This window comes from Mustelus asterias, unplaced genomic scaffold (assembly GCF_964213995.1).
Source record: "Mustelus asterias unplaced genomic scaffold, sMusAst1.hap1.1 HAP1_SCAFFOLD_1645, whole genome shotgun sequence".
NCBI lineage: Eukaryota > Metazoa > Chordata > Chondrichthyes > Carcharhiniformes > Triakidae > Mustelus > Mustelus asterias.
The window spans coordinates 45,001-67,754 of record NW_027591590.1 but is presented as its reverse complement, the minus strand read 5'-3'; the positions used below and the strand labels follow the sequence as shown (position 1 = coordinate 67,754).

The 22,754-nt window shown below is 54.7% G+C and overlaps 1 protein-coding gene across 1 annotated transcript in view; it reads right to left on the bottom strand.

The window, feature by feature from the left end:
• The window catches only part of LOC144488539 (annexin A2-like), a 47,444-nt gene that overhangs the window by 11,078 nt on the left and 13,612 nt on the right, over positions 1 to 22,754 (bottom strand). The window contains exons 3-9 of the mRNA XM_078206597.1: positions 13,891 to 13,987; positions 12,057 to 12,151; positions 9,161 to 9,274; positions 7,845 to 7,935; positions 4,509 to 4,588; positions 2,505 to 2,564; positions 983 to 1,076 (exon numbers count right to left, since the gene is read on the bottom strand). Of these exons, the coding sequence (XP_078062723.1) occupies positions 983 to 1,076; positions 2,505 to 2,564; positions 4,509 to 4,588; positions 7,845 to 7,935; positions 9,161 to 9,274; positions 12,057 to 12,151; positions 13,891 to 13,987 (631 nt within the window). The remainder of the gene's footprint in view (positions 1 to 982; positions 1,077 to 2,504; positions 2,565 to 4,508; positions 4,589 to 7,844; positions 7,936 to 9,160; positions 9,275 to 12,056; positions 12,152 to 13,890; positions 13,988 to 22,754) is intronic.

Below are 22,754 nucleotides of genomic sequence, written 5' to 3'. Positions count from 1 at the left end.
GCACTGACCCTCCCACAGTGCGGCGCTCCCTCAGCACTGATCCTCCCACAGTGCGGCGCTCCCTCAGCACTGACTCTCCCACAGTGCGGCGCTCCCTCAGCACCGACCCTCCCACAGTGCGGCGCTCCCTCAACACTGACTCTCCCACAGTGCGGCGCTCCCTCAACACTGACTCTCCCACAGTGCGGCGCTCCCTCAGCACTGACCCTCCCACAGTGCGGCGCTCCCTCAGCACTGACTCTCCCACAGTGCGGCGCTCCCTCAGCACTGACCCTCCCACAGTGCGGCGCTCCCTCAGCACTGACTCTCCCACAGTGCAGTGCTCCCTCAGCACTGACCCTCCCACAGTGCGGCGCTCCCTCAGCACTGACCCTCCCACAGTGCGGCGCTCCCTCAACACTGACCCTCCCACAGTGCGGCGCTCCCTCAGCACCGACCCTCCCACAGTGCGGCGCTGCCTCAGCACTGACCCTCCCACAGTGCGGCGCTCCCTCAGCACTGACCAACCCACAGTGCGGCGCTCCCTCAGCACTGACTCTAGGTGTGTCACCCTGGCTGGTGAGATTTCCAAGTGTGAACTTGAACCTATGACTTAGTGATGAGAGAGAGCAAGAGGGAGCGAACAGAGGGGAAGGCCAGGTTATTGACAGAAGCAGCCAACAATGTCCAGCTTAGAGGCGGCACAGTGGTTAGCACTGCTGCCTCACAGTCCCAGGGACCCGGGTTCGATTCCCGGCTCGGGTCACTGTCTGTGCGGAGTCTGCACGTTCTCCCCGTGTCTGCGTGGGTTTCCTCCGGGTGCTCCGGTTTCCTCCCACAGTCTGAAAGACGTGCTGGTTAGGGTGCGTCGGCCGTGCTAAATTCTCCCTCCGTGTACCCCGAACAGGAGTGTGGCAACTAGGGGATTTTCACAGTAACTTCATTGCGGTGTTAATGTAAGCCAATTTGTGACACTAATTAAAACGTAAAGGTCGAATCTTACCCCTGTTGAGGTGGTTTTGGCTTCTTTCAGTCAGAATTGGGATCCAGGCATCAAAATCCGGATTCTTCTTTTGACTGGCGACCGCGTACAAACTCTTCGGGGGCACAAATGGAAGAAACAGGTATTTTAAAAATATTTGGGTCAGAATCTCACGCTTCTCCCCTGTTCCCAGGCAGGCTTCAGGCCTGACAAGGCCTTGGACAGGGTGCCTGTTCCAGCAGGCCTCTTAATGGACGCCTCAGGGCCTTAGCCCGCCCATTAAGAGGCCTGCTCGAATAGGCTTCCTGTCCGAGTGCTTAGGCCGCTTGGCGGTGCTGGGATAATGGCGGCCTTTGGAAAAAGTTAACCAATTCCATCCTGGGCAGGATTGGTGAGGGACGCCTCATTCCGAAGGCCCCTTCAAATTTGTGACACCCTCCCTTAAGGGCCCTGGGAGCTTCAGCCCTCACTCCCTCCTGCCCCCCTCACCCCCCCTCACCCACCCCATCCCAACACCGAGATTACCTTCTCCCGACTCCCAATCCAATCCCCGGCTCCTCCCTATCCCAGGGCGGCCCCTCGGAAAGGGAGATTCTTTCACTGGGATGTGGGGGCGTCTCTGGGGTCAGGCTTAGAATTTGTCTCCCGTCCCTAATTGCCCCTTGCACTATCTGTGACTTAAACACATTTAACGAGGTAGCCTCTACTGCTTCATTGGGCAGAGAATTCCAAAGATTCACTACCCTCTGGGAGAAGAAGTTCCTCCTCAACTCTGTTCTAAATTGACTCCCCCGTATTTTGAGGCTATGCCCCCTAGTTCTTGTTTCCATTGTAAGTGGAAATAACCTCGCTGCTTCTACCCTGTCTGGCCCCGTCATTATCTTATATGTCTCTATAAGATCTCCCCTCAGCCTTCTAAACTCCAATGAGTACAGGCCCAGTCTACTCAATCTCTCCTCATAAGCTACACCCCTCATCTCCGGAATCAACCTGGTGAACCTTCTCTGTACCCCCTCCAAAGCTAATATATCCTTTCTTAAATAAGGGGACCACAATTGTACACAGTACTCTAATTGCGGCCTCACCAGTACCCTGTACAGTTGCAGCAAGACCTCCCTGCTTTTATACTCCATCCCTCTCGCGATAAAGGCCAACATTCCTTCTTGATCACCTGCTGCACCTGCAAACTGAGTTTTTGTGATTCATGCACAAAGACCCCCAGGTCCCTCTGCACAGTAGCGTGTTGTAATTTTTCACCGTTTAAATAATAGTCCAAGGGAGGAAACCGGAGCACCCGGAGGAAACCCACGCAGACACGGGGAGAACGTGCAAACTCCACACAAACAGTGACCCGAGGCCGGGAATCAAACCCAATCGAATTTAAATTCCCACCAGCTGTCCGGGATGGGATTTGAACCCGTGTTTTCCCATCCACCCCCGGATCTTTAGCCCCAGGATGTCTGGATGACTGAGTCAGTAAGCCACCATCTTGTCTCGATGTTTGCCCCGCCCCCATCCCCTTATTCCCGCTACTCCCTCTTACCTTTGCATCTTCTTCGATGAGTTCATAGTTGATTATGTTTGAGTTGACCTCTCTCTGATTCTAGAAGCAAGGGGGACGCATGTTAGTCAAGATGTAGGCCACCTCTGGTCAGCCCTGCTCACTCCCCGTGACGTAGGGTAGGAGGGGGATGGAATCGCAACGGATGTCCAGGGAGGAAGTCAAAATACAAGACAAGTGAGAATATTACTCCCCCCTCCCCGACCCTGCCTCCTCAGTTTTGGGCCCTGTACCAGAGGAAGGATGTGCCGGCCTTGGAAAGGGTCCAGAGGAGGTTCACAAGAATGATCCCTGGAATGAAGAGCTTGTCGTATGAGGAACGGTTGAGGACTCTGGGTCTGTACTCGTTGGGAGTTTAGAAGGATGAGGGGGGATCTTATTGAAACTTACAGGATACTGCGAGGCCTGGATAGAGTGGACGTGGAGAGGATGTTTCCACTAGTAGGAAAAATTAGAACCAGAGGGCACAACCTCAGACTAAAGGGACGATCCTTTAAAACAGAGATGAGGAGGAATTTCTTCAGCCAGAGAGTGGTGAATCTGTGGAACTCTTTGCCGCAGAAGGCTGTGGAGGCCGGGTCATTGAGTGTCTTTAAGACAGAGATAGATCGGTTCTTGATTAATAAGGGGATCAGGGGTTATGGGGAAAAGGCAGGAGAATGGGGATGAGAAAAATATCAGCCATGATTGAATGGCGGAGCAGACTCGATGGGCCGAGTGGCCTCATTCTGCTCCTATGTCATATGGTCTCACCACATTCGCCCTCCCCTCCAGACATCCAGAAGGCCCTTGTTCCTAGGCAGCCAACTCCAAGGTATACAGCATGGAAACAGGCCCTTTGGCCCAACTTGTCCATGCCGCCCCTTTCTTTTAAACCCCTAAGTTAGTCCCAATTGCCCGCATTTGGCCCATATCCCTCGATACCCATCTTACCCATGTAACTGTCTAAATGCTTCTTAAAAGACAAAATTGTACCCGCCTCTACTACTGCCTCTGGCAGCTCGTTCCAGACACTCACCACCCTCTGTGTGAAAAAATTGCCCCTGTGGGCCCTTTCGTATCTCTCCCCTCTCACCTTAAACCTATGCCCTCTAGTTTTAGACTCCCCTACCTTTGGGAAAAGATATTGACTATCTAGCTGATCTGTGCCCCTCATTATTTTATAGATCTCTAGAAGATCATCCCTCAGCCTCCTACGCTCCAGAGGAAAAAGTCCCAGAAAATCCAGCCTCTCTCTCTGTCTCTCGAGAATGTGGGACTCGCTCACACGGGGGGAGTGGGGGAGGATGTGGGACTCGCTCCCACGGGGGAGTGGGGGAGAATGTGGGACTCGCTCCCATGGGGGGAGTGGGGGAGAATGTGGGACTCGCTCCCACGGGGGGAGTGGGGGAGGATGTGGGACTCGCTCCCACAGGGGAGTGGGGGAGAATGTGGGACTCGCTCCCACGGGGGGAGTGGGGGAGGATGTGGGACTCGCTCCCACAGGGGAGTGGGGGAGAATGTGGGACTCGCTCCCACGGCGTGAGTGGGGGAGAATGTGGGACTCGCTCCCACAGGGGGAGTGGGGGGAGAATGTGGGACTCGCTCCCACGGGGGGAGTGGGGGGAGAATGTGGGACTCACTCCCACGGTGGGAGTGGGGGAGAATGTGGGACTCGCTCCCACGGTGGGAGTGGGGGGAGAATGTGGGACTCGCTCCCACGTTCCTTCTACGAACCCTAGATCAGCAACTCAGAATCCAAGGTCCCCCCCCCGCCTCTTCCCTCTGGTTGCCGGAGATGGGGGACCAGTGATCCTCAAAACCCCCTCTTCAGGGCTGCAGGGGGCAACTATCCCTGTCCCTCTCTGTCCCTCAACTTGAGGGAAGCAAGGGAGGGAAGGAGGGGGCCCATCTCTGACCTTAAGTAGCAAATCTGCCACCCCCTCTCTCCCTCCCCCCTCCCCCCTCCCCCCTCCCCCCCAACTCCCCGAGAATGTTGTTCCACACCTTCAGCAAGGCAAGAAGCAGCTTCTGGAACCTTCCGGTCGCCTCCGACGCGACATCCTTTTCGAGATCTTTCTGAAATTCTGGGGAAGGAAAAACATAATCACGGAGGAAGTCGGGGGGTAAAAGACAAAGTTTGGGGGCAATGTAAATGGGGACAATTTACCTTATTCTCCGTTCATTCAGAGGCTGGGGGCATCGCTGGCCAAACCCCAGCGTTTATTGCCCATCCCTAATCGCCCCTCGAGAAGGTGGTGGGGGAGCCGCCATCTTGAACCCGCTGCAGTCCCCGTGTGTGGGGTAGGTACACCCCCAGTGCTGTTAGGGAGGGAGTTCCAGGATTGTTATTGGACATCAGTCAGTCCCTGTGTGTGGGGTAGGTACACCCACAGCGCTGTTAGGGAGGGAGTTCCGGGATTGTTATTGGCCATCAGTCAGTCCCCGTGTGTGGGGTAGGTACACCCACAGTGCTGTTAGGGAGGGAGTTCCAGGATTGTTATTGGACATCAGTCAGTCCCCGTGTGTGGGGTAGGTACACCCACAGTGCTGTTAGGGAGAGAATTCCGGGATTTTGACCCCAGCCACAGTGAAGGAACGGCCGATATATTTCCCAGTCGGGATGGTGAGGAGCTCGGAGGGGGAACTTGCAGGTGGTGGGTGTTCCCCATGTGTCTGCTGCCCCCCCCTTGTCCTTCTAGATGGTAGAGGTGGCGGGTTTGGAAGGTGCTGTTGAAGGAGCCTTGGCAAGTCGCTGCGGTGCATCTTGTAGATGGTACACACGGCTGCCACTGTGTGTCGGTGGTGGAGGGAGTGAGTGTTTGTGGTCAGCGTGTCGATCGAGCGGGGCTGCTTTGTCCTGGATGGTGTCGAGCTTCTCGAGTGTTGTTAGAGCCGCACTCATCCAGGCAAGTGGAGATTGTTGTTGGGAGCCGCACTCATCCAGGCAAGTGGAGATTGTTGTTGGGAGCCGCACTCATCCAGGCAAGTGGAGATTGTTGTTGGAGCCGCACTCATCCAGGCAAGTGGAGATTGTTGTTGGAGCCGCACTCATCCAGGCAAGTGGAGATTGTTGTTGGAGCCGCACTCATCCAGGCAAGTGGAGATTGTTGTTGGAGCCGCACTCATCCAGGCAAGTGGAGATTGTTGTTGGAGCCGCACTCATCCAGGCAAGTGGAGATTGTTGTTGGAGCCGCACTCATCCAGGCAAGTGGAGATTGTTGTTGGAGCCGCACTCATCCAGGCAAGTGGAGATTGTTGTTGGAGCCGCACTCATCCAGGCAAGTGGAGATTGTTGTTGGAGCCGCACTCATCCAGGCAAGTGGAGATTGTTGTTGGGAGCCGCACTCATCCAGGCAAGTGGAGATTGTTGTTGGAGCCGCACTCATCCAGGCAAGTGGAGATTGTTGTTGGAGCCGCGCTCATCCAGGCAAGTGGAGATTGTTGTTGGGAGCCGCACTCATCCAGGCAAGTGGAGATTGTTGTTGGAGCCGCACTCATCCAGGCAAGTGGAGATTGTTGTTGGAGCCGCACTCATCCAGGCAAGTGGAGATTGTTGTTGGGAGCCGCACTCATCCAGGCAAGTGGAGATTGTTGTTGGAGCCGCACTCATCCAGGCAAGTGGAGATTGTTGTTGGAGCCGCACTCATCCAGGCAAGTGGAGATTGTTGTTGGAGCCGCACTCATCCAGGCAAGTGGAGATTGTTGTTGGAGCCGCACTCATCCAGGCAAGTGGAGGTTGTTGTTGGAGCCGCACTCATCCAGGCAAGTGGAGATTGTTGTTGGAGCCGCACTCATCCAGGCAAGTGGAGATTGTTGTTGGAGCCGAACTCATCCAGGCAAGTGGAGAGTGTTCCATCACACTCCTGACTTGTGCCGTGTAGATGATGGACAGGCTTTGGGGGAGTCAGGAGGTGAGTTACTCTCCGCAGGATTCCCAGCCTCTGACCTGCTCTGGGAGCCACAGTATTTATATGGCTGGGTCCAGCTCAGTTTCTGGTCAATGGGAACCCCCAGGATGTTGTTTGTACACGGGCTCCAGTATCTGAGGAGTCGCGAATGGCGAATGTTTTGTGGAAGTTTCTCCAGCACGTTTCCTGCCCCGTGGGACCTGGAGGGTGAGTGATAATCCACATTCAGGAAGCGTCAGTCAGGGAGGTCATGTGGTGCAGTGGGGTGAGTGTCCCTTCCTCTGAACCCGGGGTCCGGGGGTCCGAGTCCCACCCCAGCCCCTGGTGACCAAGGAAGGAGCGTTTATAACCCGACCAAAAGACTTTGATTATCAACCTGTAAATGCTTCTGAGCGCAACAGAGAGATAGGGAGCGAGAGTGGAGGGAGGGAGAGAGGGGGGGCGGGGGGAGAGAGGGGGGGGAGGGAGAGGGGGGGGAGGGAGAGAGGGGGGGAGGGAGGGGGGGGAGGGAGAGAGGGGGGGAGGGAGAGAGGGGGGGAGGGAGAGAGGGGGGGAGGGAGAGAGGGGGGGAGGGAGAGAGGGGGGGAGGGAGAGAGGGGGGGAGGGAGAGAGGGGGGGAGAGGGGGGGGAGGGAGAGAGAGGGGGGGAGAGGGGGGAGGGGGAGAGAGGGGGGGGAGGGAGAGAGGGGGGGAGGGAGAGAGGGGGAGGGAGAGAGGGGGGAGGGAGAGAGGGAGGGAGGGAGAGGGGGGTGGGAGAGAGGGGGGGAGGGAGAGGGGGGGGAGGGAGAGAGGGGGGGAGGGAGAGAGGGGGGGAGGGAGAGAGGGGGGGAGGGAGAGGGGGGGAGGGAGAGGGGGGGGGAGGGAGAGAGGGGGGGGAGGGAGAGAGGGGGTGGGAGGGAGAGGGGGGGGAGGGAGAGAGGGGGGGAGGGAGAGAGGGGGGGAGAGAGAGGGGGGGAGAGAGAGGGGGGAGAGAGAGGGGGAGGGAGAGCGGGGGGAGGGAGAGCGGGGGGAGGGAGAGTGGGGGGAGGGAGAGCGGGGGGAGGGAGAGCGGGGGGAGGGAGAGCGAGTGAGTGGGCGAGGTTGAGTGGGGGAGGGGCAGAGTGGGGGAGGGGCAGAGTGGGGGAGGGGCAGAGTGGGGGAGGGGCAGAGTGGGGGAGGGGCAGAGTGGGGGAGGGGCAGAGTGGGGGAGGGGCAGAGTGGGGGAGGGGCAGAGTGGGGGAGGGGCAGAGTGGGGGAGGGGCAGAGTGAGGGAGGGGCAGAGTGGGGGAGGGGCAGAGTGGGGGAGGGGCAGAGTGGGGGAGGGGCAGAGTGGGGGAGGGGCAGAGTGGGGGAGGGGCAGAGTGGGGGAGGGGCAGAGTGGGGGAGGGGCAGAGGGAGGGAGGGGCAGAGGGAGGGAGGGGCAGAGGGAGGGAGGGGCAGAGGGAGGAAGTTACCTTGCTTGTATACGGTTTTAATTGCCTGTAGCTCCTTGCTGGATCTTGTGGCGAGGATTTCTATCAGTGTATCTTCATCTGTGCCGAGCCCCTGCCAACACAAACCCCGGCAAACACCGGGGGGGGGCACCGTCAGTGTGTAACACACCGCGATCTCTACCCTGTACCCCGCGACAGAACCCCAATAAACCCCCTCGACCATCCCCCCCGACACTGCAGCCTCTTTAGCTCCTCCCCGCGGTGTGAATACTCTCACGGAGAAGCTTCGCTGAATCTGAGAGGCTGAGGATTGTGTCCCCGTGTCGACGCCCCGCGGGAAACGGCACAGAGCGAGTTCCAAGTGAAGGAGCATCGACTGATCATCCAATTCACACGTCCAGCTCCCAGGACCGGCTAATTCCAGAGCATCGGATACAACGGAACAGGAAGGAATGTCCTCCGGAACTCCCGTCCTTATTGACGGAGTGAGTGAGTGAGTGAGTGACGGAGTGAGTGAGTGAGTGACGGAGTGACGGAGTGAGTGAGTGACGGAGTGAGTGAGTGAGTGAGTGAATGAGTGAGTGAGTGACGGAGTGAGTGAGTGAGTGAGTGAGTGAGTGAGTGAGTGACGGAGTGAGTGAGTGAGTGACGGAGTGACGGAGTGAGTGAGTGAGTAATGAGTTGGTGAGTGAGTGAGCGAGCAGAGTGAGTGAGTGAGTGAGTGAGTGAGTGACGGAGTGAGTGAGTGAATGACGGAGTGAGTGATGGAGTGAGTGACGGTGTGACGGAGTGAATGACAGAGTGAGTGAGTAATGAGTTGGTGAGTGAGTGAGAGAGCGAGTGGTGAGTGAGTGAGTGAGTGAGAGAGCGAGTGGTGAGTGAGTGAGTGAGTGAGAGAGCGAGTGGTGAGTGAGTGAGTGAGAGAGCGAGTGGTGAGTGAGTAAGTGAGAGAGCGAGTGGTGAGTGAGTGAGTGAGTGAGTGAGTGAGTGGCAGAGTGAGTGAGAAAGTGAGTGAGTGAGTGAGGGGCAGTGAGTGGGTAAGTGAGTGTGAGTGAGTGAGCGAGTGAGGGGCAGAGTGAGTGAGTGAGTAGGTGAGTGAGTGGGTGGGTGAGTGAGTGAGGTGAGTGGCAGAGTGAGTGAGTGAGTGAGAGAGTGAGAGAGTGAATGAGTGACAGAAAGTGAGTGAGTGAGAGGCAGAGTGAGTGAGTGAGGGGCAGAGTGAGTGAGTGAGTGAGTGAGGAGTGAGTGAGGAGGGAGGGAGAGAGGGAGGGAGGGAAGGAGGAGGGAGGGAGGGAAGGGGGGAGGAGGAGGGAGGGAAGAGGGAGGGAGGGAGTTACCTTCATGGCATCTTTCAGCACCTGGGCATCGAGCAGTGTTGGGGATTTTAGAAGTGTTATCATAATATTTTCCAGATATCCGGAAAGCTTCTTACTCAGCACGGCCTCCAGCTCCTGTGGGGCAGAGAAAGGACCGTTAGAATTAATAATCAGCACAGATATAAAGCTTCAACACCCTGTAAACAGCTAAAAACACGCCCGGGGACTCAGTCACACCGAGAGAGAGAGTCCAGAACCCTTATCCAGAGAACCAGAGGGTCAGTGCTGAGGGAGCGCCGCACTGTGGGAGGGTCGGTGCTGAGGGAGCGCCGCACTGTGGGAGGGTCGGTGCTGAGGGAGCGCCGCACTGTGGGAGGGTCGGTGCTGAGGGAGCGCCGCACTGTGGGAGGGTCAGTGCTGAGGGAGTGTCGCACTGTGGGAGGGTCGGTGCTGAGGGAGCGCCGCACTGTGGGAGGGTCAGTGCTGAGGGAGCGCCGCACTGTGGGAGGGTCAGTGCTGAGGGAGCGCCGCACTGTGGGAGGGTCGGTGCTGAGGGAGCGCTGCACTGTGGGAGGGTCAGTGCTCTCTCACTCACTCACTCACGACTCGCTCTCAGCACTGTGGGAGGGTCAGTGCTGAGGGAGCGCCGCACTGTGGGAGGGTCAGTGCTGAGGGAGCGCTGCACTGTGGGAGGGTCGGTGCTGAGGGAGCGCCACACTGTGGGAGGGTCAGTGCTGAGGGAGCGCCGCACTGTGGGAGGGTCAGTGCTGAGGGAGCGCCGCACTGTGGGAGGGTCAGTGCTGAGGGAGCGCCGCAATGTGGGAGGGTCAGTGCTGAGGGAGCGCCGCACTGTGGGAGGGTCAGTGCTGAGGGAGCGCCGCACTGTGGGAGGGTCGGTGCTGAGGGAGCGCCACACTGTGGGAGGGTCGGTGCTGAGGGAGCGCCGCCCTGTGGGAGGGTCGGTGCTGAGGGAGCGCCGCACTGTGGGAGGGTCGGTGCTGAGGGAGCGCCGCACTGTGGGAGGGTCGGTGCTGAGGGAGCGCCGCACTGTGGGAGGGTCGGTGCTGAGGGAGCGCCGCACTGTGGGAGGGTCGGTGCTGAGGGAGTGCCGCACTGTGGGAGGGTCGGTGCTGAGGGAGCGCCGCACTGTGGGAGGGTCAGTGCTGAGGGAGCGCCGCACTGTGGGAGGGTCAGTGCTGAGGGAGCGCCGCACTGTGGGAGGGTCGGTGCTGAGGGAGCGCCGCACTGTGGGAGGGTCGGTGCTGAGGGAGCGCTGCACTGTGGGAGGGTCAGTGCTCTCTCACTCACTCACTCACTCACCACTCGCTCTCAGCACTGTGGGAGGGTCAGTGCTGAGGGAGCGCCGCACTGTGGGAGGGTCAGTGCTGAGGGAGCGCTGCACTGTGGGAGGGTCGGTGCTGAGGGAGCGCCGCACTGTGGGAGGGTCAGTGCTGAGGGAGCACCGCACTGTGGGAGGGTCAGTGCTGAGGGAGCGCCGCACTGTGGGAGGGTCAGTGCTGAGGGAGCGCCGCACTGTGGGAGGGTCAGTGCTGAGGGAGCGCCGCACTGTGGGATAGTCGGTGCTGAGGGAGCGCCGCACTGTGGGAGGGTCAGTGCTGAGGGAGCGCCGCACTGTGGGAGGGTCAGTGCTGAGGGAGCGCCGCACTGTGGGAGGGTCGGTGCTGAGGGAGCGCCACACTGTAGGAGGGTCGGTGCTGAGGGAGCGCTGAACTGTGGGAGGGTCAGTGCTGAGCGAGCGCCGCACTGTGGGAGGGTCAGTGCTGAGGGAGCGCCGCACTGTGGGAGGGTCAGTGCTGAGGGAGCGCCGCACTGTGGGAGGGTCAGTGCTGAGGGAGCGCCGCACTGTGGGAGGGTCAGTGCTGAGGGAGCGCCGCACTGTGGGAGGGTCAGTGCTGAGGGAGCGCCGCACTGTGGGAGGGTCGGTGCTGAGGGAGCGCCGCACTGTGGGAGGGTCGGTGCTGAGGGAGCGCCGCACTGTGGGAGTGTCGGTGCTGAGGGAGCGCCGCACTGTGGGAGGGTCAGTGCTGAGGGAGCGCCGCACTGTGGGAGGGTCAGTGCGGAGGGTGTAAGAAAGGCACTAGAGCAATGCAGGTCCTTTGTTTTGACACTCTGGGCCTCAGGAAATTCAGAGAATCATTGTATTGTCCTCAGCTGTTCAGTCCTGACTCTGTACATCCAGTCAGTATCTGGTCGCTGTGACGATAATGTGCCTTTTAGAAACGTATTTATATCAATGTTCTGGTGAGGGATATGTTTAAAATTTAGCTTTGATTTAACCGGTGCCAATTTGTCTAGACCAGGAAGCTCCATGCTGAGAATATAGGCTACTGGTTGACTTTAGTGAGGGATGTGTGTGCTTTACTCTGCTTCAAAGAATTGTTTTTCATCATTTGGTTTTCCCCTGGGTTTACGGAGTAGGGTTTTTTTTTCCAAGTTCAAGTTTTATTTTTTAGTGTCACAAGTCGGCTTACATTAACAACGCAATGAAGTTACTGTGAAAATCCCCCCCAGTCGCCACACTCCTGTTCGGGTTACACTGAGGGAGAATTTAGCACGGCCGACGCACCCTAACCAGCACGTCTTTCGGACTGTGGGAGGAAACCGGAGCACCCGGAGGAAACCCATGCAGACACAAGAGGGGGGAGAACGCACAGACAGTGACCCGAGCCGGGAATCGAACCTAGCCCCCTGGCAGTGTGGGGCAGCAGTGCTAATCGCCGTGCCACCCTCGTAAATGTGGTTAAGTTCGAGTGTGTAAAACTCCTCTCCCGAATATCTCCTCCCGTATCTCGGTGGGGAGTTGGGGGAGAGGGGTAGGATTCTCTCTTGGGAAGGAGGGAGGGATGTCTTATTGAGCTAACGGCGCTATACAAATGCAGGGTGGCGTTGCACTCACGACGTTGTTTTGCTTCTTAAAGTTCTTGGCAATCTGTTCCCTCTGCTCCAACGTCCGGTTGCCCAGGATTTTGACAATCGTCGCTTCATCAACACCTAATGAGGGAGGACCACGGGAGTGAGGCGACAGAAGTGTATTGGAGAAAAAGCCCCACTCTCCCTTCCACACTCCCAGAGAGATTCAATACCTCCTCTTTACCACCTGAAATGGGCAAGCCTTGTCTTTAAGCTGTGCCCACCCCCCCTCCTTCTCACTCATTCATTGAGTCATAGAGGTTTATAGCATGGAAACAGGCCCTTCGGCCCAACTTGTCCATGCCGCCCCTTTTTTTTAAACCACTAAGCTAGTCCCAATTGCCTGCATTTGGCCCATATCCCTCTATACCCATCGTACCCATGTAACTGTCTAAATGCTTTTTAAAAGAGAAAATTGTACCCGTCTCTACTACTGCCTCTGGCAGCTCGTTCCAGACACTCGCCACCCACTGTGTGAAAAAATTGCCCCTCTGGACACTTTTGTATCTCTCCCCTCTCACCTTAAACCTATGCCCTCTCGATATAGACTCCCCTACCTTTGGGAAAAGATATTGACTATCTAGCTGATCTGTGCCCCTCATTATTTTATAGACCTGTATAAGATCACCCCTCAGCCTCCTACGCTCCAGAGAAAAAAGTATCCAGCTTCTCCTTATAACTCAAACCATCAAGTCCCGGTAGCATCCTAGTAAATCTCTTTTGCACTCTTTCCAGTTTAATAATATCTTTTCTATAATAGGGTGACCAGAACTGTACACAGTATTCCAAGTGTGGCCTTACCAATGTCTTGTACAACTTCAACAAGACGTCCCAACTCCTGTATTCAATGTTCTGACCATTGAAACCAAGCAGTGGTGGGTGTTCCCCATGTGTCTGCTGCCCCCCCTTGTCCTTCTAGATGGTAGAGGTGGCGGGTTTGGAAGGTGCTGTTGAAGGAGCCTTGGTGAGTCGCTGCGGTGCATCTTGTAGATGGTACACACGGCTGCCACTGTGCGTCGGTGGTGGAGGGAGTGAGTGTTTGTGGTTAGCGTGTCGATCGAGCGGGGCTGCTTTGTCCTGGATGGTGTCGAGCTTCTCGAGTGTTGTTGGGAGCCGCACTCATCCAGGCAAGTGGAGATTGTTGTTGGAGCCGCACTCATCCAGGCAAGTGGAGATTGTTGTTGGAGCCGCACTCATCCAGGCAAGTGGAGATTGTTGTTGGAGCCGCACTCATCCAGGCAAGTGGAGAGTATTCCATCACACTCCTGACTTGTGCCGTGTAGATGGTGGACAGGCTTTGGGGGAGTCAGGAGGTGAGTTACTCTCCGCAGGATTCCCAGCCTCTGACCTGCTCTGGGAGCCACAGTATTTATATGGCTGGGTCCAGTTCAGTTTCTGGTCAATGGGAACCCCCAGGATGTTGATAGTGGGGGAGATTCAGTGATGGTCACTGGTAACCCCCAAGTATCTGTCAAGTGACCCCTCCCTGGAGTGCTACAACATAGGCTTCCCTATCTCTTCATAGCGACTAAAGGGGTCACCCACGCACTTGAGCCGGACAAGGGGGCACGAGGCAACCAGGGGGAGGTTGGAGTTGGGGAGATGACTGTGAGGTGGGTCGTTGGGGGGTCCTGAACCTGAACCAGTCCGAGAGTACGGGAGTTCCATTGCCCACCACTGAGTGGTGCCAGCGAGCAGCAGCCAGACACAGCTCAGTATCGCCACCTTAGGCAGACAGGCAGGGCTGTGCATAGCAGGCAAGCACAGAGTGGTGAGAAGGGGCAGAATTGGGAGAGAGGGGTACACGAAACAGTCAATACCTTTTGTGTCAATCGCTTTCTTCAATCTTTCCACATCGTCATCAACCAGGAAATTGGCGTAGGGTTTCAAGGTGGCGAGGGAGCCCCACGTCATAGACTGCGGATCAGAAAGCAGTCATTACAGACTGGAATCTAATCGAGGGGTTCGGGGTGGTTTATATATAGAATAACAGATACCCGGGAGTGAGTTACAGACTGGGATCTAATCGAGGGGTTCGGGGTGGTTTATATATAGAATAACAGATACCCGGGAGTGAGTTACAGACTGGAATCTAATCGAGGGGCTCGGGGTGGTTTATATATAGAATAACAGATACCCGGGAGTGAGTTACAGACTGGAATCTAATCGAGGGGCTCGGGGTGGTTTATATATAGAATAACAGATACCCGGGAGTGAGTTACAGAGTGGAATCTAATCGAGGGGTTCGGGGTGGTTTATATATAGAATAACAGATACCCGGGAGTGAGTTACAGACTGGAATCTAATCGGGGGGTTCGGGGTGGTTTATATATAGAATAACAGATACCCGGGAGTGAGTTACAGACTGGAATCTAATCGAGGGGTTCGGGGTGGTTTATATATAGAATAACAGATACCCGGGAGCGTGTTACAGACTGGAATCTAATCGAGGGGTTCGGGGTGGTTTATATATAGAATAACAGATACCCGGGAGCGAGTTACAGACTGGAATCTAATCGAGGGGCTCGGGGTGGTTTATATATAGAATAACAGATACCCGGGAGTGAGTTACAGACTGGAATCTAATCGAGGGGTTCGGGGTGGTTTATATACAGAATAACAGATACCCGGGAGTGAGTTACAGACTGGAATCTAATCGAGGGGCTCGGGGTGGTTTATATATAGAATAACAGATACCCGGGAGTGAGTTACAGACTGGAATCTAATCGAGGGTTCGGGGTGATTTATATATAGAATAACAGATACCCGGGAGTGAGTTACAGACTGGAATCTAATCGAGGGGTTCGGGGTGATTTATATACAGAATAACAGATACCCGGGAGTGAGTTACAGACTGGAATCTAATCGAGGGGTTCGGGGTGGTTTATATATAGAATAACAGATACCCGGGAGTGAGTTACAGACTGGAATCTAATCGGGGGGTTCGGGGTGGTTTATATATAGAATAACAGATACCCGGGAGTGAGTTACAGACTGGAATCTAATCGAGGGGTTCGGGGTGGTTTATATCTAGAATAACAGATACCCGGGAGTGAGTTACAGAGTGGAATCTAATCGAGGGGTTCGGGGTGGTTTATATCTAGAATAACAGATACCCGGGAGTGAGTTACAGACTGGAATCGAATCGAGAGGTTCGGGGGGGGTTTATATATAGAATAACAGATACCCGGGAGTGAGTTACAGACTGGAATCTAATCGAGGGGTTCGGGGGGGTTTATATATAGAATAACACCTACCCGGGAGTGGGTTACAGACTGGAATCTAATCGAGGGGTTCGGGGTGGTTTATATATAGAATAACAGATGCCCGGGAGTGAGTTACAGACTGGAATCTAATCGAGGGGTTCGGGGTGGTTTATATATAGAATAACAGATACCCGGGAGTGAGTTACAGGCTGGAATCTAATCGAGGGGTTCGGGGTGGTTTATATATAGAATAACAGATACCCGGGAGTGAGTTACAGACTGGAATCTAATCGAGGGGTTCGGGGTGGTTTATATATAGAATAACAGATGCCCGGGAGTGAGTTACAGACTGGAATCTAATCGAGGGGTTCGGGGTGGTTTATATATAGAATAACAGATACCCGGGAGTGAGTTACAGACTGGAATCTAATCGAGGAGTTCGGGGTGGTTTATATATAGAATAACAGATACCCGGGAGTGAGTTACAGACTGGAATCTAATCGAGGAGTTCGGGGTGGTTTATATATAGAATAACAGATACCCGGGAGTGAGTTACAGACTGGAATCTAATCGAGGAGTTCGGGGTGGTTTATATATAGAATAACAGATACCCGGGAGTGAGTTACAGACTGGAATCTAATCGAGGGGTTCGGGGTGGTTTATATACAGAATAACAGATACCCGGGAGTGAGTTACAGACTGGAATCTAATCGAGGGGTTCGGGGTGGTTTATATATAGAATAACAGATGCCCGGGAGTGAGTTACAGACTGGAATCTAATCGAGGGGTTCGGGGTGGTTTATATATAGAATAACAGATGCCCGGGAGTGAGTTACAGACTGGAATCTAATCGAGGGGTTCGGGGTGGTTTATATATAGAATAACAGATACCCGGGAGTGAGTTACAGGCTGGAATCTAATCGAGGGGTTCGGGGTGGTTTATATATAGAATAACAGATACCCGGGAGTGAGTTACAGACTGGAATCTAATCGAGGGGTTCGGGGTGGTTTATATATAGAATAACAGATACCCGGGAGTGAGTTACAGGCTGGAATCTAATCGAGGGGTTCGGGGTGGTTTATATATAGAATACAGTAAGAAGTCTCACAACACCAGGTTAAAGTCCAACAGGTTTATTTGGTAGCAAATACCATAAGGTTTCGGAGCACAGCTCCTTCGTAAGATTGAGTGGAAATCTGCTGATTTCTGCAGGTACAGCACGGGGTTAGATACAGAGTAAAGCTCCCTCTACACTGTCCCCCATCAAACACTCCCAGGACAGGTACAGCACGGGGTTAGATACAGAGTAAAGCTCCCTCTACACTGTCCCCCATCAAACACTCCCAGGACAGGTACAGCACGGGGTTAGATACAGAGTAAAGCTCCCTCTACACTGTCCCCATCAAACACTCCCAGGACAGGTACAGCACGGGGTTAGATACAGAGTAAAGCTCCCTCTACACTGTCCCCATCAAACACTCCCAGGACAGGTACAGCACGGGGTTAGATACAGAGTAAAGCTCCCTCTACACTGTCCCCATCAAACACTCCCAGGACAGGTACAGCTCGGGGTTAGATACAGAGTAAAGCTCCCTCTACACTGTCCCCATCAAACACTCCCAGGACAGGTACAGCACGGGGTTAGATACAGAGTAAAGCTCCCTCTACACTGTCCCCATCAAACACTCCCAGGACAGGTACAGCACGGGGTTAGATACAGAGTAAAGCTCCCTCTACACTGTCCCCATCAAACACTCCCAGGACAGGTACAGCACGGGGTTAGATACAGAGTAAAGCTCCCTCTACACTGTCCCCATCAAACACTCCCAGGACAGGTACAGCACGGGGTTAGATACAGAGTAAAGCTCCCTCTACACTGTCCCCATCAAACACTCCCAGGACAGGTACAGCTCGGGGTTAGATACAGAGTAAAGCTCCCTCTACACTGTCCCCATCAAACACTCCCAGGACAGGTACAGCACGGGGTTAGATACAGAGTAAAGCTCCCTCTACACTGTCCCCATCAAACACTCCCAGGACAGGTACAGCACGGGGTTAGATACAGAGTAAAGCTCCCTCTACACTGTCCCCATCAAACACTCCCAGGACAGGTACAGCTCGGGGTTAGATACAGAGTAAAGCTCCCTCTACACTGTCCCCATCAAACACTCCCAGGACAGGTACAGCACGGGGTTAGATACAGAGTAAAGCTCCCTCTACACTGTCCCCATCAAACACTCCCAGGACAGGTACAGCACGGGGTTAGATACAGAGTAAAGCTCCCTCTACACTGTCCCCATCAAACACTCCCAGGACAGGTACAGCACGGGGTTAGATACAGAGTAAAGCTCCCTCTACACTGTCCCCATCAAACACTCCCAGGACAGGTACAGCTCGGGGTTAGATACAGAGTAAAGCTCCCTCTACACTGTCCCCATCAAACACTCCCACGACAGGTACAGCACGGGGTTAGATACAGAGTAAAGCTCCCTCTACACTGTCCCCATCAAACACTCCCAGGACAGGTACAGCACGGGGTTAGATACAGAGTAAAGCTCCCTCTACACTGTCCCCATCAAACACTCCCAGGACAGGTACAGCACGGGGTTAGATACAGAGTAAAGCTCCCTCTACACTGTCCCCATCAAACACTCCCAGGACAGGTACAGCACGGGGTTAGATACAGAGTAAAGCTCCCTCTACACTGTCCCCATCAAACACTCCCAGGACAGGTACAGCTCGGGGTTAGATACAGAGTAAAGCTCCCTCTACACTGTCCCCATCAAACACTCCCAGGACAGGTACAGCACGGGGTTAGATACAGAGTAAAGCTCCCTCTACACTGTCCCCATCAAACACTCCCAGGACAGGTACAGCACGGGGTTAGATACAGAGTAAAGCTCCCTCTACACTGTCCCCATCAAACACTCCCAGGACAGGTACAGCTCGGGGTTAGATACAGAGTAAAGCTCCCTCTACACTGTCCCCATCAAACACTCCCAGGACAGGTACAGCACGGGGTTAGATACAGAGTAAAGCTCCCTCTACACTGTCCCCATCAAACACTCCCAGGACAGGTACAGCACGGGGTTAGATACAGAGTAAAGCTCCCTCTACACTGTCCCCATCAAACACTCCCAGGACAGGTACAGCTCGGGGTTAGATACAGAGTAAAGCTCCCTCTACACTGTCCCCCATCAAACACTCCCAGGACAGGTACAGCACGGGGTTAGATACAGAGTAAAGCTCCCTCTACACTGTCCCCCATCAAACACTCCCAGGACAGGTACAGCACGGGGTTAGATACAGAGTAAAGCTCCCTCTACACTGTCCCCATCAAACACTCCCAGGACAGGTACAGCACGGGGTTAGATACAGAGTAAAGCTCCCTCTACACTGTCCCCATCAAACACTCCCAGGACAGGTACAGCACGGGGTTAGATACAGAGTAAAGCTCCCTCTACACTGTCCCCCATCAAACACTCCCAGGACAGGTACAGCACGGGGTTAGATACAGGGTAAAGCTCCCTCTACACTGTCCCCATCAAACACTCCCAGGACAGGTACAGCACGGGGTTAGATACAGAGTAAAGCTCCCTCTGCACTGTCCCCATCAAACACTCCCAGGACAGGTACAGCACGGGGTTAGATACAGAGTAAAGCTCCCTCTACACTGTCCCCCATCAAACACTCCCAGGACAGGTACGGCATGGGGTTAGATACAGAGTAAAGCTCCCTCTACACTGTCCCCATCAAACACTCCCAGGACAGGTACAACATGGGGTTAGATACAGAGTAAAGCTCCCTCTACACTGTCCCCCATCAAACTCTCCCAGGACAGGTACGGCATGGGGTTAGATACAGAGGAAAGCTCCCTCTACACTGGCCCTCATCAAACACTCCCAGGACAGGTACAGCATGGGGTTAGATACAGAGTAAAGTTCCCTTGACACTGTCCCCATCAAACACTCCCGGGAGAGGTACAGCACGGGGTTAGATACAGAGTAAAGCTCCCTCTACACTGTCCCCCCATCAAACACTCCCAGGACAGGTACAGCACGTGGTTAGATACAGAGTAAAGCTCCCTCTACACTGTCCCCATCAAACACTCCCAGGACAAGTACAGCACGGGGTTAGATACAGAGTAAAGCTCCCTCTACACTGTCCCCCATCAAACACTCCCAGGACAGGTACAGCACGGGGTTAGATACAGAGTAAAGCTCCCTCTACACTGTCCCCCATCAAACACTCCCAGGACAGGTACAGCATGGGGTTAGATACAGAGTAAAGCTCCCTCTACACTGTCCCCCATCAAACTCTCCCAGGACAGGTACGGCATGGGGTTAGATACAGAGGAAAGCTCCCTCTACACTGGCCCTCATCAAACACTCCCAGGACAGGTACAGCATGGGGTTAGATACAGAGTAAAGTTCCCTTGACACTGTCCCCATCAAACACTCCCGGGAGAGGTACAGCACGGGGTTAGATACAGAGTAAAGCTCCCTCTACACTGTCCCCATCAAACACTCCCAGGACAGGTACAGCACGTGGTTAGATACAGAGTAAAGCTCCCTCTACACTGTCCCCATCAAACACTCCCAGGACAAGTACAGCACGGGGTTAGATACAGAGTAAAGCTCCCTCTACACTGTCCCCCATCAAACACTCCCAGGACAGGTACAGCACGGGGTTAGATACAGAGTAAAGCTCCCTCTACACTGTCCCCCATCAAACACTCCCAGGACAGGTACAGCACGGGGTTAGATACAGAGTAAAGCTCCCTCTACACTGTCCCCATCAAACACTCCCAGGACAGGTACAGCACGGGGTTAGATACAGAGTAAAGCCCCCTCTACACTGTCCCCATCAAACACTCCCAGGACAGGTACAGCACGGGGTTAGATACAGAGGAAAGCTCCCTCTACACTGTCCCCCATCAAACACTCCCAGGACAGGTACAGCACGGGGTTAGATACAGAGTAAAGCCCCCTCTACACTGTCCCCCCCATCAAACACTCCCAGGACAGGTACAGCACGTGGTTAGATACAGAGTAAAGCTCCCTCTACACTGTCCCCCATCAAACACTCCCAGGACAGGTACAGCACGGGGTTAGATACAGAGTAAAGCTCCCTCTACACTGTCCCCCATCAAACACTCCCAGGACAGGTACAGCACGGGGTTAGATACAGAGTAAAGCGCCCTCTACACTGTCCCCCATCAAACACTCCCAGGACAGGTACAGCACGGGGTTAGATACAGAGTAAAGCTCCCTCTACACTGTCCCCCATCAAACACTCCCAGGACAGGTACAGCACGGGGTTAGATACAGAGGAAAGCTCCCTCTACACTGTCCCCCATCAAACACTCCCAGGACAGGTACAGCACGGGGTTAGATACAGAGTAAAGCCCCCTCTACACTGTCCCCATCAAACACTCCCAGGACAGGTACAGCACGGGGTTAGATACAGAGGAAAGCTCCCTCTACACTGTCCCCATCAAACACTCCCAGGACAGGTACAGCACGGGGTTAGATACAGAGGAAAGCTCCCTCTACACTGTCCCCCATCAAATACTCCCAGGACAGGTACAGCACGGGGTGAGATACAGAGGAAAGCTCCCTCTACACTGTCCCCCATCAAACACTCCCAGGACAGGTACAACATGGGGTTAGATACAGAGTAAAGCTCCCTCTACACTGTCCCCCATCAAACACTCCCAGGACAGGTACAGCACGGGGTTAGATACAGAGTAAAGCTCCCTCTACACTGTCCCCCATCAAACACTCCCAGGACAGGTACAGCACGGGGTTAGATACAGAGTAAAGCTCCCTCTACACTGTCCCCATCAAACACTCCCAGGACAGGTACAGCACGGGGTTAGATACAGAGTAAAGCTCCCTCTACACTGTCCCCATCAAACACTCCCAGGACAGGTACAGCACGGGGTTAGATACAGAGTAAAGCTCCCTCTACACTGTCCCCATCAAACACTCCCAGGACAGGTACAGCACGGGGTTAGATACAGAGTAAAGCTCCCTCTACACTGTCCCCATCAAACACTCCCAGGACAGGTACAGCTCGGGGTTAGATACAGAGTAAAGCTCCCTCTACACTGTCCCCATCAAACACTCCCAGGACAGGTACAGCACGGGGTTAGATACAGAGTAAAGCTCCCTCTACACTGTCCCCATCAAACACTCCCAGGACAGGTACAGCACGGGGTTAGATACAGAGTAAAGCTCCCTCTACACTGTCCCCATCAAACACTCCCAGGACAGGTACAGCTCGGGGTTAGATACAGAGTAAAGCTCCCTCTACACTGTCCCCCATCAAACACTCCCAGGACAGGTACAGCACGGGGTTAGATACAGAGTAAAGCTCCCTCTACACTGTCCCCATCAAACACTCCCAGGACAGGTACAGCACGGGGTTAGATACAGAGTAAAGCTCCCTCTACACTGTCCCCATCAAACACTCCCAGGACAGGTACAGCTCGGGGTTAGATACAGAGTAAAGCTCCCTCTACACTGTCCCCCATCAAACACTCCCAGGACAGGTACAGCACGGGGTTAGATACAGAGTAAAGCTCCCTCTACACTGTCCCCCATCAAACACTCCCAGGACAGGTACAGCACGGGGTTAGATACAGAGTAAAGCTCCCTCTACACTGTCCCCATCAAACACTCCCAGGACAGGTACAGCACGGGGTTAGATACAGAGTAAAGCTCCCTCTACACTGTCCCCATCAAACACTCCCAGGACAGGTACAGCACGGGGTTAGATACAGAGTAAAGCTCCCTCTACACTGTCCCCCATCAAACACTCCCAGGACAGGTACAGCACGGGGTTAGATACAGGGTAAAGCTCCCTCTACACTGTCCCCATCAAACACTCCCAGGACAGGTACAGCACGGGGTTAGATACAGAGTAAAGCTCCCTCTGCACTGTCCCCATCAAACACTCCCAGGACAGGTACAGCACGGGGTTAGATACAGAGTAAAGCTCCCTCTACACTGTCCCCCATCAAACACTCCCAGGACAGGTACGGCATGGGGTTAGATACAGAGTAAAGCTCCCTCTACACTGTCCCCATCAAACACTCCCAGGACAGGTACAACATGGGGTTAGATACAGAGTAAAGCTCCCTCTACACTGTCCCCCATCAAACTCTCCCAGGACAGGTACGGCATGGGGTTAGATACAGAGGAAAGCTCCCTCTACACTGGCCCTCATCAAACACTCCCAGGACAGGTACAGCATGGGGTTAGATACAGAGTAAAGTTCCCTTGACACTGTCCCCATCAAACACTCCCGGGAGAGGTACAGCACGGGGTTAGATACAGAGTAAAGCTCCCTCTACACTGTCCCCCCATCAAACACTCCCAGGACAGGTACAGCACGTGGTTAGATACAGAGTAAAGCTCCCTCTACACTGTCCCCATCAAACACTCCCAGGACAAGTACAGCACGGGGTTAG